The sequence below is a fragment of the Osmia bicornis genome, chromosome 16 (assembly GCF_907164935.1).
Source record: "Osmia bicornis bicornis chromosome 16, iOsmBic2.1, whole genome shotgun sequence".
Taxonomy (NCBI): domain Eukaryota; kingdom Metazoa; phylum Arthropoda; class Insecta; order Hymenoptera; family Megachilidae; genus Osmia; species Osmia bicornis.
In genome coordinates this window covers 1,828,392-1,842,908 of record NC_060231.1, presented here as the reverse complement: position 1 = coordinate 1,842,908, position 14,517 = coordinate 1,828,392, and the positions used below count along the sequence as shown (strand labels likewise).

General features: G+C 37.8%; 1 protein-coding gene across 7 annotated transcripts in view; it reads left to right on the top strand.

Moving 5' to 3' along the window:
- LOC114880225 (amphiphysin) overlaps nucleotides 1–14,517 on the top strand; it is a 101,562-nt gene that overhangs the window by 77,738 nt on the left and 9,307 nt on the right. For 4 of the 7 annotated variants that reach the window (XM_029196011.2, XM_029196012.2, XM_029196016.2 and 1 more), the window contains exons 2-3: nucleotides 5,146–5,281; nucleotides 14,175–14,228. In XM_029196011.2, the coding sequence (XP_029051844.1) occupies nucleotides 5,146–5,281; nucleotides 14,175–14,228 (190 nt within the window). Of the gene's footprint in view, nucleotides 1–5,145; nucleotides 5,282–14,016; nucleotides 14,042–14,174; nucleotides 14,229–14,517 lie in introns of those variants that run through there. The other 3 variants (XM_029196013.2, XM_029196014.2, XM_029196017.2) reach the window with 2 other exon arrangements.

The window sequence follows — 14,517 nt, the reverse complement described above, 5'->3', positions numbered from 1 at the left end:
TTATGTATAAACAATACATAAACGTTGCAACTATGGCAAGTAGAAGTGATGTGGTAGTATAAAATTGTTACGAATGTGATATATATTTTGTGTACTCTCCAAGTAGTTTGGTGTTGTGAAGCATGATATTTGAAATATTTACAGTGGTTTTAAGAAAATTTAGGTATGGAGCAAAATGAAACCATCTTTGGATCAAATTGAAACATTTAAGAATTGATAAACGTGTATATAAGTTAATAAAAACCTTGAAACAAGTGAAATTATTGGAACGAAACCAAAGAGGTTATGTGAAGTCCAGAAAGTAGTCGGGAGTCTGACGACGTTGATTGGCTGGGAGTCTGGGAGTCGGGAGGCAGAAAGAGTAGGGTAGGTGTTGATATATTCTGATCGGACTCACGCGGTGTTGCCATTTTTACTTCAGCACGGCTGGTATTAGAGTCGGCTGTACCACGGCTTGAACGCAGAGCATATCCAACACTCTTGCGGTTTGGCTGGGGGTAAAGGCGCACTCTGATTGGCCAGTGTTTTTCGTTAATAACTCGAAAACGAAGCCTTAACCAACATTTTGGCAAAGGAAAAAGTTGTTTAGAATGACCTCAGCAATCATCCTTCCACGGGTCCTACCCCAGTTCTGGAACACCCTGTATATTGCCAATTTCAAGAATTTTTCATTTTTTCAGTTTCGTAATCGGTAATACAACGAGAATTTACTGTATTTAATAAATTATTAATTAAATATTAAGAAGCGGTACCAATTGATCTCGCGATAAGGCCAATAATTTTCTGCGATTTTTTCTTCGTTGAGCGTGTCATCTTAAGATGTCATTCGTTTAATGCATTCATCAGATATGTCATAAATCCATTAAAAAATTTGTGAGCGACATCAGTCTGATAGTCAAGCGCCACGTGGTCCTCTTTATAACGCCAAATTCAAAATTTTTTCGTTTTTATAGCGTTTGCTGCCTGTGGCAATATAATAAGAGTCTACTATACTGAGAGGAACACGTATCGCTTCGATAGTCAAGTTTCACATAGGTGCTCTATTTATATCGCCAAATTCAAAATTTTTTCGTGTTTATAGCGTTTGCCATCCGTGGCAATATAACGAGAGTCAACTATAGTGAAGGGAACACGTATCGCTTCGATAGCCAAGCTTTACATAGGTGCTCTTCTTATATCGCCAATTCCGAAATTTGTTCCTGTTTATAGCGTTTGCCATCTGTGGCAATATAACGAGAGTCAACTATAGTGAAGGGAACACGTATCGCTTCGATAGCCAAGCTTTACATAGGTGCTCTTCTTATATCGCCAATTCCGAAATTTGTTCGTGTTTATAGCGGTTGCTGTCCGTGGCAATATGACGAGAGTCTACTGTAATTGAAATATTTGAAATGATTGAATTTTGTAAAAAATGAATTGATTCTGAATAATAGTTTTGTGTAAAAAGTTTACTGAATTTAAACCTTATTTAAACTCCATTATTTTGTCCAACCCCTATGAACACTGATTGTGAGTCCCATCGAAGTTGTCGCAGTGAAGTTGGCCACGCATTCACTCACCGACGCGGCGTGAATGCGTTAGTGAATTTGTAGCCAACTTCACTGCGACAACTTCGATGGGACTCGGTGTACATACAAATATGTTTCTTTGGTATATATTGTGACCCTTTCGGGGGTTCACTCTATACGATTCTACAATTCTCTATTACAAACGCTGGGCGCCAGCCACTCGCGGTGGCAATCAAAATTTGGACAAAGGGACAGAATGGGGGTCGTTACAGGGGATGGGACTCGTGGCACTTCCGTCCTTACAATCTCGCGGGGGAGTACGCAAGGAGGATTTGTCGAGGGTTAGGGAAGATCTCAGGGTGAGGGAGGTTTCTGGAAGTTCGTTTACGTTACGCGTGAGGATGCTTTAGACGGGAATGTTGGGGGCTGGACAAAAGGGTTTCAAGAAATATAACGGGGGATGAACGGCGCGATACGCGGACACACAAGTTCGCAATCGAAGATCGCCGTTGCCGGAACTCACACTCTTACAATTAGTATCGAAAGGGACTTACTTCAAACTCCACACACTCGTACACTCCGAATCGTCTCTATAATTGCTCTCGAAAATCTCTATACTCTCACTCTATAACGCTCTCAAAATCTCTATATATGGTTAATTAGATAGCCTAAGGCTCAATGACGGCTCGTCGTCGCTGCCGCGACGACGGGTCCGTTGCGGGATGATTTTTGGGGAGGGGATGGGGAATAGGAAGGGGGCCTTTTCTGGCAACGGAATAGATTGGTTATCGATTATCGATCTGCCGGTGTTCGGGTTCGATGGGGCTGGCGGATCTCCGGCCGTGGCGGGTGGACTGAGGTCTTCGGGCTCGGCGACAGATGGCTCCAGGTGGACGTTTGTATCAGCTGCTGGGCCGCTTCGTCTCTTTTTCCGCCGTCCCGCGTTGCTTTTCCTCTCCTGGAGGGTGGGAGGTCTGTCGCCGGCCTCGTGGCTCCTTTTTGCGGGTGATCTCTGTTGTCTCTTGTCCGTCGCCTCCATCGGCCCGACACCGGCGGGCGGGGAAAAAGGGGTGAGGTGTTAGAAGGGTTAAGGGTCATTTCTAGGTGGGATTTGAGGTGGGAAAAGCGCAGCGAATGTAACGGGGGGGCACAGGTGTCACCACGTTACAACATTTTTCCAGGCCCCACGTTGGGCGCCAAATTTGTGACCCTTTCGGGGGTTCACTCTATACGATTCTACAATTCTCTATTACAAACGCTGGGCGCCAGCCACTCGCGGTGGCAATCAAAATTTGGACAAAGGGACAGAATGGGGGTCGTTACAGGGGATGGGACTCGTGGCACTTCCGTCCTTACAATCTCGCGGGGGAGTACGCAAGGAGGATTTGTCGAGGGTTAGGGAAGATCTCAGGGTGAGGGAGGTTTCTGGAAGTTCGTTTACGTTACGCGTGAGGATGCTTTAGACGGGAATGTTGGGGGCTGGACAAAAGGGTTTCAAGAAATATAACGGGGGATGAACGGCGCGATACGCGGACACACAAGTTCGCAATCGAAGATCGCCGTTGCCGGAACTCACACTCTTACAATTAGTATCGAAAGGGACTTACTTCAAACTCCACACACTCGTACACTCCGAATCGTCTCTATAATTGCTCTCGAAAATCTCTATACTCTCACTCTATAACGCTCTCAAAATCTCTATATATGGTTAATTAGATAGCCTAAGGCTCAATGACGGCTCGTCGTCGCTGCCGCGACGACGGGTCCGTTGCGGGATGATTTTTGGGGAGGGGATGGGGAATAGGAAGGGGGCCTTTTCTGGCAACGGAATAGATTGGTTATCGATTATCGATCTGCCGGTGTTCGGGTTCGATGGGGCTGGCGGATCTCCGGCCGTGGCGGGTGGACTGAGGTCTTCGGGCTCGGCGACAGATGGCTCCAGGTGGACGTTTGTATCAGCTGCTGGGCCGCTTCGTCTCTTTTTCCGCCGTCCCGCGTTGCTTTTCCTCTCCTGGAGGGTGGGAGGTCTGTCGCCGGCCTCGTGGCTCCTTTTTGCGGGTGATCTCTGTTGTCTCTTGTCCGTCGCCTCCATCGGCCCGACACCGGCGGGCGGGGAAAAAGGGGTGAGGTGTTAGAAGGGTTAAGGGTCATTTCTAGGTGGGATTTGAGGTGGGAAAAGCGCAGCGAATGTAACGGGGGGGCACAGGTGTCACCACGTTACAATACTAAGAAATGATCCATTAACATAAATTAAAAATAAATAATCAAAAAATTATGAACTAAAAATTGTTCAGCTTTTACGTAAAACACGTTAAGTATATTCTTTCGAAGTTTTTCAGTAACAGTGTTCCGTGCAGCATGTAGGATAGAAACGACAAAGTAATGGTGACGTTGCTATAATTTACTGTTTATTACGCTTACTGCTGAACAAAGGGTGAACGCCAACTAGTATTTTGTTACGAATTGGAAGTCACGTTGAAGCGTAACGATACTTTTGTACGTACACATAAAGCACGACGTGACTGTGGCATTTCGAAGACGAATCTCTCGTGGCTGTATGCAAAAAGTTTCCATGTAGAACGTGTATTAATTATACATCTGCAACGGCAGTTTGTTGACTATAAATAACAGTAAACCGTTGCATGCTAACGAAAGTCTCGAGCATTCAATAGGATTCATCTTTTAAGAGGTCTTCAGACGATCAATGTACAGGGTGTTAAAAAAAACGTATTCAAAACTCATATGGCATTTACAGCATACCATTTATTGGTATCATTCATTATTGCCATGATTTAATACTAGAACTACTTGATGCACACTTATTTTTAAGTTGAAAATGATGTGAATTATTAAATAGATAAAGGATGGAACATAATTTTTCAACAAAAATACCTCGATAAGATTTATAATGTAAAATAAGAAACTGAAAACCAGTCATTTTGACCCTTCTGACAGTTCTAGTGTTAAAAAGGTCTGAATAAACGTAGGTCGAAAACTCAACCGTTTCCGAGATATTGTCAATTATTTTTAATACTGAAATAAAACACTTATGCTACATTAAATTAAAGTTTAAAGCTTAATTAAAATGATTGTGCAAGGTACATGTGATATTTCAGCCATCTACTATAACGTAGTATAAAATCCTTATAATTCAAAACTCAAAACTAAAAATTTTTAAATTTCTAAATTGTAAATTACAAATTTTTACATTTGTAGATTACAAATTTCTAAATTGTAAATTTCAAATTTCAGAGCTTAAAATTTAAATTGAAAAATTATATTATTTTTTTCTGAATTACTTTGAATATTAATATGATCGACATTAAAATTTCGAAAATTCCTGCTACCCCTATATTGCTATTTTCTCTAAGAAAGACTGGTTTGATCGCAATTATATGCATTAAATCTAAAAAATTTTGAAGTAAACACTGTTTCTTTGTGTATTGTTGTAGCCGAGGGATTAATTTTGATTAATAACATTTTTTAAAATATATTGTTATAAGTAGCTGCAAAATTCTACATACTATTAGTATCAATCTTTTATCAGTATCATTAGTACAAAATAACTATTCATTAGTTAGAACGATGAATCAGAGTGAAATTCGTGTATTGTGCAGTGTTACATTTATGGTTGCAGTTTCTTCAAAATCTGGGCAAGGTGGACAGAACTGCGGACGATATATTTGACGAGCATCTGCAGAACTTCATGAGGCAACAGAATGCCGCGAACAGACTGCAAAAGGAGTTTAACAATTACATCAGATGCGTTCGAGGTAAGTCGAATAACATGCAATCGAAGGAACGAGTTGTAAACAAATGCAACAAGCTGCATAGCTATTTGAGTGGGTATCTAGAAGGACGTATGTGTATATTACAAATTTAGAGACAAAAGGACTTGCCTCGTATGATTCAGTTTATGACTTTTGAAAAACACAGAAAAGTGTATACTACATTACCTACGAGTTAATATTCTAGATGGGTTCATTAACACTAGAACTACCGACGTTTGATACACACTAATTTATAAGTTGAAAATAATACAAAAAATTAAATAAATATGGGATGAAACATAATTTAATATATACAGGATGTTAAAAAATTCCCTAAAGACCTCTACACCGTTGGATAGATCATGAAAAGTCGAAGCGAAAAGTTCTGTAGCATTTTTCGATGGGATCAGTAGTTTAGCCACATTTTGTTGTTAAAAATTGACCAATCAGCGCGCAGCTTGAGCGGCAAGACGCGCGGAGTAGGAGACTAGCCTCTTCTGCCGCCGCCGCGCCGAGCCCATAGACATATGAAAATATAGACGGAGCATAAACTGCTACTTTAGGTAAGAGGGGCTCTGATAATCGGGGCGAGGAGGGGACTCGTCTGACTTCGACTTATTCCGGCAAGACTCGGTAGTATTCGGCTCACATTTCACATGTATGTATGTACACTCAGTCCCATCGAAGTTGTCGCAGTGAAGTTGGCGCGCTAACGCATTCACGCCGCGGTGGCGTTAGCGCGCCAACTTCACTGCGACAACTTCGATGGGACTGAGTGTACACCGACGATGAGTTGCATTGAACTTGTCGCAGTGAAGTTGGCTACAAATTCACTAACACATTCACGCCGCGTCGATGAGTGAATGCGTCGCCAACTTCACTGCGACAAGTTCACTGCAACTCATCGTACGGATGCGAAAAGCCGAACATACCCGAGTCTGCGCTTACGAAAATAGTCGAAGTCAGATGAGTTCCCCCTTACCGCGATTATCAGTTACCCCTCGTAGAAAGGCTCCGTCTATATTTCATATGTCTATGGCCGGGCCACGCCGAGAGTTGTGGTAACGGACAGTGCCGGCGCACGGGGGGGGGGGGTGTTTATTCATTTATATCCGTTTAGATTATTAAAGCTGCTATGTTGTTTAACAATTTTTACAATCTAACTACAGATTCATCGTTTTATATTATTACCTTGTCTTTTTTTTCTTATAAATTTTGTTCCCCTGTATGGGCGCCTCGATAATCTTGTCCAGGGCGCCAATATTGCTAAAACCGGCACTGCAAACGGAGACTCCGATTCCATGTAGTCTCCTACTCCGCATGTCTTGCCACTCAAGCTGTGCGCTGATTGGTCAATTTTTCAATTTTCAACAACGAAATGTGGCTAAACTACTGATCCCATCGAAAAATGCTACAGAACTTTTCGCTTCGATTTTTCGTGATCTATCCAATAGTGTAGAGGTATTCAGGAAATTTTTTAACATCCTGTATAACCATTCTTTATCTCGACAATACATTCCAGCAAAAATATCTTGATAAAATTTATAATTTAAAATAAGAAATTGGAAAGCAGTTATTTTGACCCCTTTGGTAGTTCTAGTGTTAACCTCTTCGCCTATGATTTGTTCGATAGTTGCGTTAGTCAAAGCTAACAAATAAAGAAAAATGAAATATATTGCAGACGCAGTATTCAACGATCCTTGACTGAATAAATTAAAATTAGAATTCAACTGAAAATTCAGCCATACTAAAAGCACCAGCCTACACGTTTGAACTGTAGTTGCATCACGTGTGTAACACGATATTGTAGAGCAGGGAGTTAAGAAAAAATTAATTATTTGTATGCGTTTTGAAAAATTGATACATGCCAGTGTCAAAAATAATCATTTTTGTACCTCAATTTGCGTTTGCAGTTAATAAATTATTTACTTATTACTTATTTAATTACTCATTATTGAATCATTATTTATCTTTCAAATTAGAAAAAGGTTGTATGTTACACCATCTATTTTTTTAAAATTGGTGCTATGAACAATAAATTGTTTTTTCACTTTTTTGTAAATTTTATGAAATGTGATTAAGGGTGTACGGGTACTCGAGCCCCGGGTCGGATCGGGTCGGGTAATGATCAAGTCGACTCGGATATTGGATTGGATGAGGTAATGATCAGGTCGAGTCGGGTAATAATTGGATTGGGTCGGGTAATGATCAGGTCGAACCGGGTAATGCTCAGGTCGAGTCGGGTAATGATCGAGTAGTATCGGGTCGGGTAATGATCGGGTAGTATCGGGTCGGGTCGAGTAATGATCGGGTAGTATCGGGTCGGGTCGAGTAATGATCGGGTAGTATCGGATCGGGTCGGGTAATGATCGGGTAGTATTGGGTCGGGTCGGGTTGCACGAAACCTCCGAAGTTTGTCCAGCACATTTTGTTTAGGTACCCGAATATCAACTCGGGACTCGAACTCGACTCGAGTCTCGGAATTGCATTTAGGAGCCGATATTGCATTCAGGGCATGATTCTTCAAGCTTACCTTTTTCTAAGTTTGAGATGAAAAACACTGTCCAATTAGAGCGCGGGCTGAACCGTGAGAGTGTTGGCTACTGATCGCGTTCGAATCGACGCGTCGTCGCGAACAAATGTATCGACACTACGTCGATACAATCTATGGCTTTGTTTTCGAGATATAAGTAATTGAAAATTGGAATATCAGTTTCCGAGGCGCGTGTTTCGCTTTCGAACATCTGAGAGCTGATATTCCAATTTTCAATTGCTTGTACAGTAAAATCTCTCTAGTTGTCCGTTTGTTGCCCTGATGACAGTGTCCATCGACTTTCGTCCTACGACTATGTATTTCTCACCCGACGCTTATGTTCTGTTCCTTCGAGTCAGTCACGCGATCCGCGACGCGGCTTCTTTGATGAGAGTTAGAGTTTGGTAGTTTATAATAAAGCACTGTAACTTTTTTAATATTAATTTCTTTGCCTACGGATTTTTTAATGGCCAGACTCGTCTGATTAAAATAAGACCAAACGCCATATAATTTGGAGCATATTTACTTTATTTTATGTACACTGAGTCCCATCGAAGTTGTCGCAGTGAAGTTGGCGCGCTAACGCATTCACGCCGCGGCGGCGTTAGCGCGCCAACTTCACTGCGACAACTTCGATGGGACTGAGTGTACACTGAGTTGCAATGAACTTGTCGCAGTGAAGTTGGCGCGCTAACGCATTCACGCCGCGGCGGCGTTAGCGCGCCAACTTCACTGCGACAACTTCGATGGGACTGAGTGTACACTGAGTTGCATTGAACCTGTCGCAGTGAAGTTGGCTACAAATTCACTAACGCATTCACGCCGCAGCGTCGGTGAACCGATCTCGCGATTGGCGTGAATGTGTTAGTGAAGTTGGCCACGCATTGACTCACCGACGCGGCGCGGCGTGAATGCGTTAGTGAATTTGTAGCCAACTTCACTGCGACAAGTTCAATGCAACTCATCGTCAGTGTACAAGGGAACATCCCCTATGCAAAATTTTTTTTCGTCCATATAGTCCAAATTATATCAAAAAATTGTACCAACATGTTAAAACAATTTGTATCTAGAAAATTCTAAAATAAGAAAGTTAAACTGTTGCTAATTTCTCGACTGCTACGGCTCTCATGCTATCTTTCTCTTTTACGATTTGTCGCCGGAGATCAAAAGCAGCCGCAAGGCTCGAAAAATCGTGTCTATCCTGCCCGCATTGTCCATTTTCGCTTCGCAGCCTGCGGACAACTAGAGAGATTTTACTGTATCTCGAAAACGAAGCCACAGATGGTGCTAACGTAGTACCGCCGCGGTTGTTGCTGTCAACTATTCGAAAGCGAAACACGCGCCGCGGAAATTACTATTCCAATTTTCACTTGCTTGTATCTCGAAAACGAAGCCGCAGATTGTGCCGACGTGAGGCAGCTGCACTTGTTCACGACGCGCATCTGTTCGAACGCGGTCAATAGCCAACACTCTTGCGGTTCAGCCAGCGCTCTAATTGGACAGGGTTTTTCATTAATAATTCAAAAATGAAGCCTTAACCAACATTTTGGCAAAGGAAAAAGTTGTTGAGAATCACCTCAGTAATCACCCCTTTAAGGGGCTAACAGTCTTTCTGGGACATTCAGAAATGTATTAAGTGTCACAATGAAAATGGTCTTACGTAATAAGACCTATTAATTTTGTAATTTAATTGCTCCATGCGTTTCTTTATTATACATTATTAGTATACTAGTGATGTTATTTAAACTTTATCTTCTCTTTTCTTTTCTTAAGTTATTTATTCAATAATGTTATATTTTTACATTTATTCGTATTAAAGACTATACTTCATTAGCATAATTCTTCTTTTTAATTAAAAAGTAGAAAATTTTTCATAGCTGGGTATTTTTTGAATGGAACACTATATTTTTCTTTCAATATGATAAAAAAGCAGAAAAATAAAAGAATTGATAATATTAATTTCAAGTGACTTTAAATCAATACAGATTGCAAATTTTTTACAAAGTATGTACTAATAAAAATAAATTTATTATTATTGACTTGACAATTTATGAGTCGGTAAATTACACTCGAGGAAAGAAGTTAAATAAAAAAAATCATTTTTTAATCATTTATTCCACACTGAGTATGTACAAGTTTTGCTCTTAAACATTATTTTAAAAATAATACGACAAGAATACAAATGAGTAATTATTAAATGAAGGATATATAATAACTTCTTTTACGACTTTGTTTACTTGAGCCTGACAGTTACTTTATCAAAGGAACTTTAAGATATTTTTTTCAAAATGGAATGAATCTAATTCCAAGATTCTTCTGTATCGTTTGCGGCCTTGATTTGCGTTCAATTTTGCACTGCAAGTTACTGTTTATAGTAATTTACAAACTAGATGCTGAACCAGTATAAGAACCAGTTTTATATGACCTGTTTTCATCTGTAAAGTGAAGTAAAACACGTTTCTAAATAGAGGATGGTAGAAAATGGTCGGATCTACGGTTCTTTTGACAAATAAAATTGTAACAGGTTTAGCGTGAGTTCCCCGTGATTTATCAAAGGCACGTTTAACCCTTGTAATATTTATGTCGATTATCCTTCGTCGTACAATGCCTGATTAATATTTCTGGGGCCCCAGTGCTATCAAACCTCTGAGGACCCCCTTGGTTCATAAACTTGGCCTAAAAATTGAAATTTATTCCAAATAAAAATAATTAACATTTAATCATAAAGAAAAGGGACAAGGTAAAAATAAATTCATTCGAACCCACCTGCGAAGTAGGATTAAGGTTATAGTTCCCTTTAGACCTATCCTTAACCCTTCGACTGTTAAGTACTTCAAGCTTAAACATTTTGTGTGTACGAAATAAGAATTAAATCAATAACACTTATCATTATTTTTTATTTCATTTCATTTCTCAATTTATTTTTTCGTTGTTTAAAAACACGTAGACAATTTTATAAATAATTTTATCTTTTAGATAATTTTGAAAATTATCTGAAAGATTATGTAGATAACTTTATTGACATTTTTATCTTTTCTATATAATTTTTAAAAATGATCTGAGAAGTTATTTAGATAATTTTGTAAATAGTTTTATCTTTTAGATAATTTTCTATATAATTTTTGAAAATTATCTGAAAGATGATGTAGATAACTTTATTGATATTTTTATCTTTTCTATATAATTTTTAAAAATTATCTGGGAAGTTATTTAGATAATTTTATTGATATTTTTATCTTTTCTATATAATTTTTAAAAATTATCTGGGAAGTTATTTAGATAATTTTGTAAATAGTTTTTTCTTTCAGATAATTTTTGAGATAATGTTTGAAAATTACCTGGAAACTTATGTAGATAACTATGTAGATATTTTCTTCTTTTCCATATAATTTTTGGAAATTATCCCAAAAGTTATTTAGATAATTTTGTATATAATTTTATCCTTCAGATAATTTTTTAGATGATGTTTGAAAATTATGTTTTAGGACTTTAAAATAATCTATTATCTTTTATAATTTAATAGAAATAGTATAGACAATTAATAGATAAAATAAGGGATAAAGCATAAAATCCGTCACGTGGCAGTATAACGAGTGTGGCACATAGAGATCCACGCAGATCGCTGCAATAATGACTTCTTTCTTTTTTAATCAACAAATACAATTAATTGCAAATCTTTTATTGAACGTTCAGACAACGTTAAAGCTTTGATCAATTTATCAACTACCATATGTAACAGGCTCTTTCTAAAAATATTGCCTGTTCTAAAAATTTTCTGTAACCGACAATATAAAAAGAATCTATAGTAAATATATACTTCAGGGTCGAATATTCACATACTTTTTTATATGCTCTTACATCTAACCGACAATATAGCAAAAGATTATTAATTGTATATCGACTCGATTTATAGCGTAAATAAAAATTCGACTATTAATACTTAATTAGATTAATTTTTATTAAACGCGAGAATATTTAAACGCAAACAAAAAATTCTCTCCCCAGTATTATTCTATGTACCAATTAATATTCAGTAATTACCAAGTAGAATTTATTAGTATAACAAGTCGATTAGTAAATTGACGTAAGTTCTTGTTAGCTTGGAGCAAGTAGAGTAAGATCAGCGAATCATAAACGCTCGTACGATGTTCCCCGAAAAAAAGGGTGTTCCAAGTGCGTATTCACAATTGACGACGAGTCCCGTATATACGATTCACAGATGAATGGCAGGTAAATGAATAGCGAGAGCAAACATTGAATAATGACCGCTGTTTCTGCGCAGGCTCTACGCCTCGCTCAGAAACGTCAATCGTTGAAAGCAACAGACGTTATAATTTCATCTCTACTCCTAGTACTACTGTCTCAATCTACACGTGGATCTAAAGAAATGTTACCGTGAAAAAGTTGCTTTTCACTGCAAAATTTTCAAAAATGATTAATTCTTCGACTATACACTGTAGGCTATAAGTAGCAGCAGATAATTTCTAGATGTGCATTCAAAAACGAATGATGCTACAAAAAGATTATTTTTTGCAAAATTTTTAAACATAATTAATTAATTAATGACAAAAATTATCACCTTATATTAAGTCGTTTAGAATCAAAGGGGTGCAAATTTTTATTTTTTTATTATTATTATTTATTATTTATAATATTGTATTTAATGATTTAACTTACAACTTACTACTTATTGCAGATTTTTTTACAGTAGTCTCTCGTTATATTGCCACTTTCATAGGGATTACCAAGCATACTAATGCCACCTTTCCACCATCATAGTCTACGAAGATCATACATTTTTATCTCCTTTCCCCCTTTAAATGAGCACTTGGAATCTTGACAAATACAGCCCTATCCGCGGCAATATAACGAGAGTCTACTGTAATTCTATGATCCAAGTGGGAAACTGTAATTTCAGCGAATTTTTACAATTTGTTTATTCATGTATTAATATAATGGTATTCTAAATCATTATTTTTATTTACAAAAATTATTCTCATTTGCAAAAGATATTTCAATATTATAAGATACTTAAAAAATACAATTTTCTCAAAGGATATTAAAAAATTTGATCTTAAATAGTTGAAAGTTGAAATTAAAAAAAAAATATTCAACATACAGAATCCTTGTATGAAATACCAATGATGGACAGAATTATTAAAAATATTGAGAACTTCTTTTTAATACAACGCTTTATTATAATTTGCAATCTCGAATTGATTTTTGTAATGTTTACACAAATGAATTTGTTCTGCAATCGTAATTGCAAATGTACAGACGGTGTACCTGCAGAAGGAAGTCATGATCTCCTGAAAAAGTTAGATAAAAACAGTCATTTACATATCAAGAAGTAACGACAGGGACAACGACGAGCACTTTGAACTTCTTGTTTTTACCTACCAGTGGCGTAGCACGCAGAGAATATCAAATATTTAAAATGATGTTCTTATTTAATTATTTTTAATTTATGAAGATATTGTTATCCTTTTCCATTAAATTTAATATATAAACTATTTTTCACATAATATGAAATTCTATTAAATTACATTACAGTAGACTCTCGTTATATCGCCGCGAACTGGGTAGTAGGAGTGGATAAGTTTCAGTTGGAAAGGGAAAGGGGGATAAAATTGTATCATTTTTATAGACTATAATGCTGAAAGAGTGACACTAGTATGCTTTAAAATCTTTGCGAACATCAAATCAGTGATGTGGCGATATAACAAGAGTCTACTGTAATTTAAAACGCGGCGCTCTTTTAATGATTTTCATATGTTGCATAAAGCACACTGACACTCTTCAAAACATATATCTGTCCCTGTTTTGGAATTTCGTATTTTAACAAATTCTGTAATAAAGGGTTAAAATTAATAGTTTTTCATTGAACGTGATATCGATTAACAGTGTTCTTTACTAATAAAAAATTAAACCGTATATTTGTATACCAGGAAGCAATACATTTTTCAGAGTTTCGAGAGAAAAATTGGATTTGTTCAGCTGAAATAGCAAGTTAAATTTTCAGTGGTTTTCGCGGAAGTCCGTGTCTACAGCAATGCATTTTACTTTTCGTTTATCAGTCGAGACGGTACGTAACAGCATTCGCACATAAATACCCGCATGCGCCGTGCAAATGGTAGCTCGACGTGCAACTAGTCGATAGATACACGAGGCTGGAGCCTTTCCGCATTCGGAATGAATCGGATCGTTTCCCCCGGGATCGATGTACTCGTGTAAATATATACATAGAGAAAAGGGTGGTAATGTGCCCCCGCTCCCCGAATCTGATTTATAACTTGAATTGCTTTAAATTTTTGCGTAAAATTTACGTAAACTATTAAAGTTACTGGAGTTTCTCTCCTATAGGTTTTCCAGTGTGTCCATCTGTCTGTCTGTCTGACTTACTGTGGAGCAAATACGGTAAGGGATAAACGCAAACGGCTTTCGCTATTACGTTCTTTATGGTCGAGAACCGTGCGCTTAAGGGTTTTGGACTTCCGGTTCTGACCGGAAGTGGCACAAAACACTGACCATGTTAGATCTCAAAACCAATGTGATATTTAGAATCAGCATAAAAAAGGCTTCAAAATGACGGGTGACTCGACTTCCAGTCTGGACCGGAAGTTGTTTAAAATGAGGAAAAGACCAAAAAATTTAAGGGAAAAAAAAACGTTGTCTTAGAATAAAGATTTTGAAATCAGCATTGAAA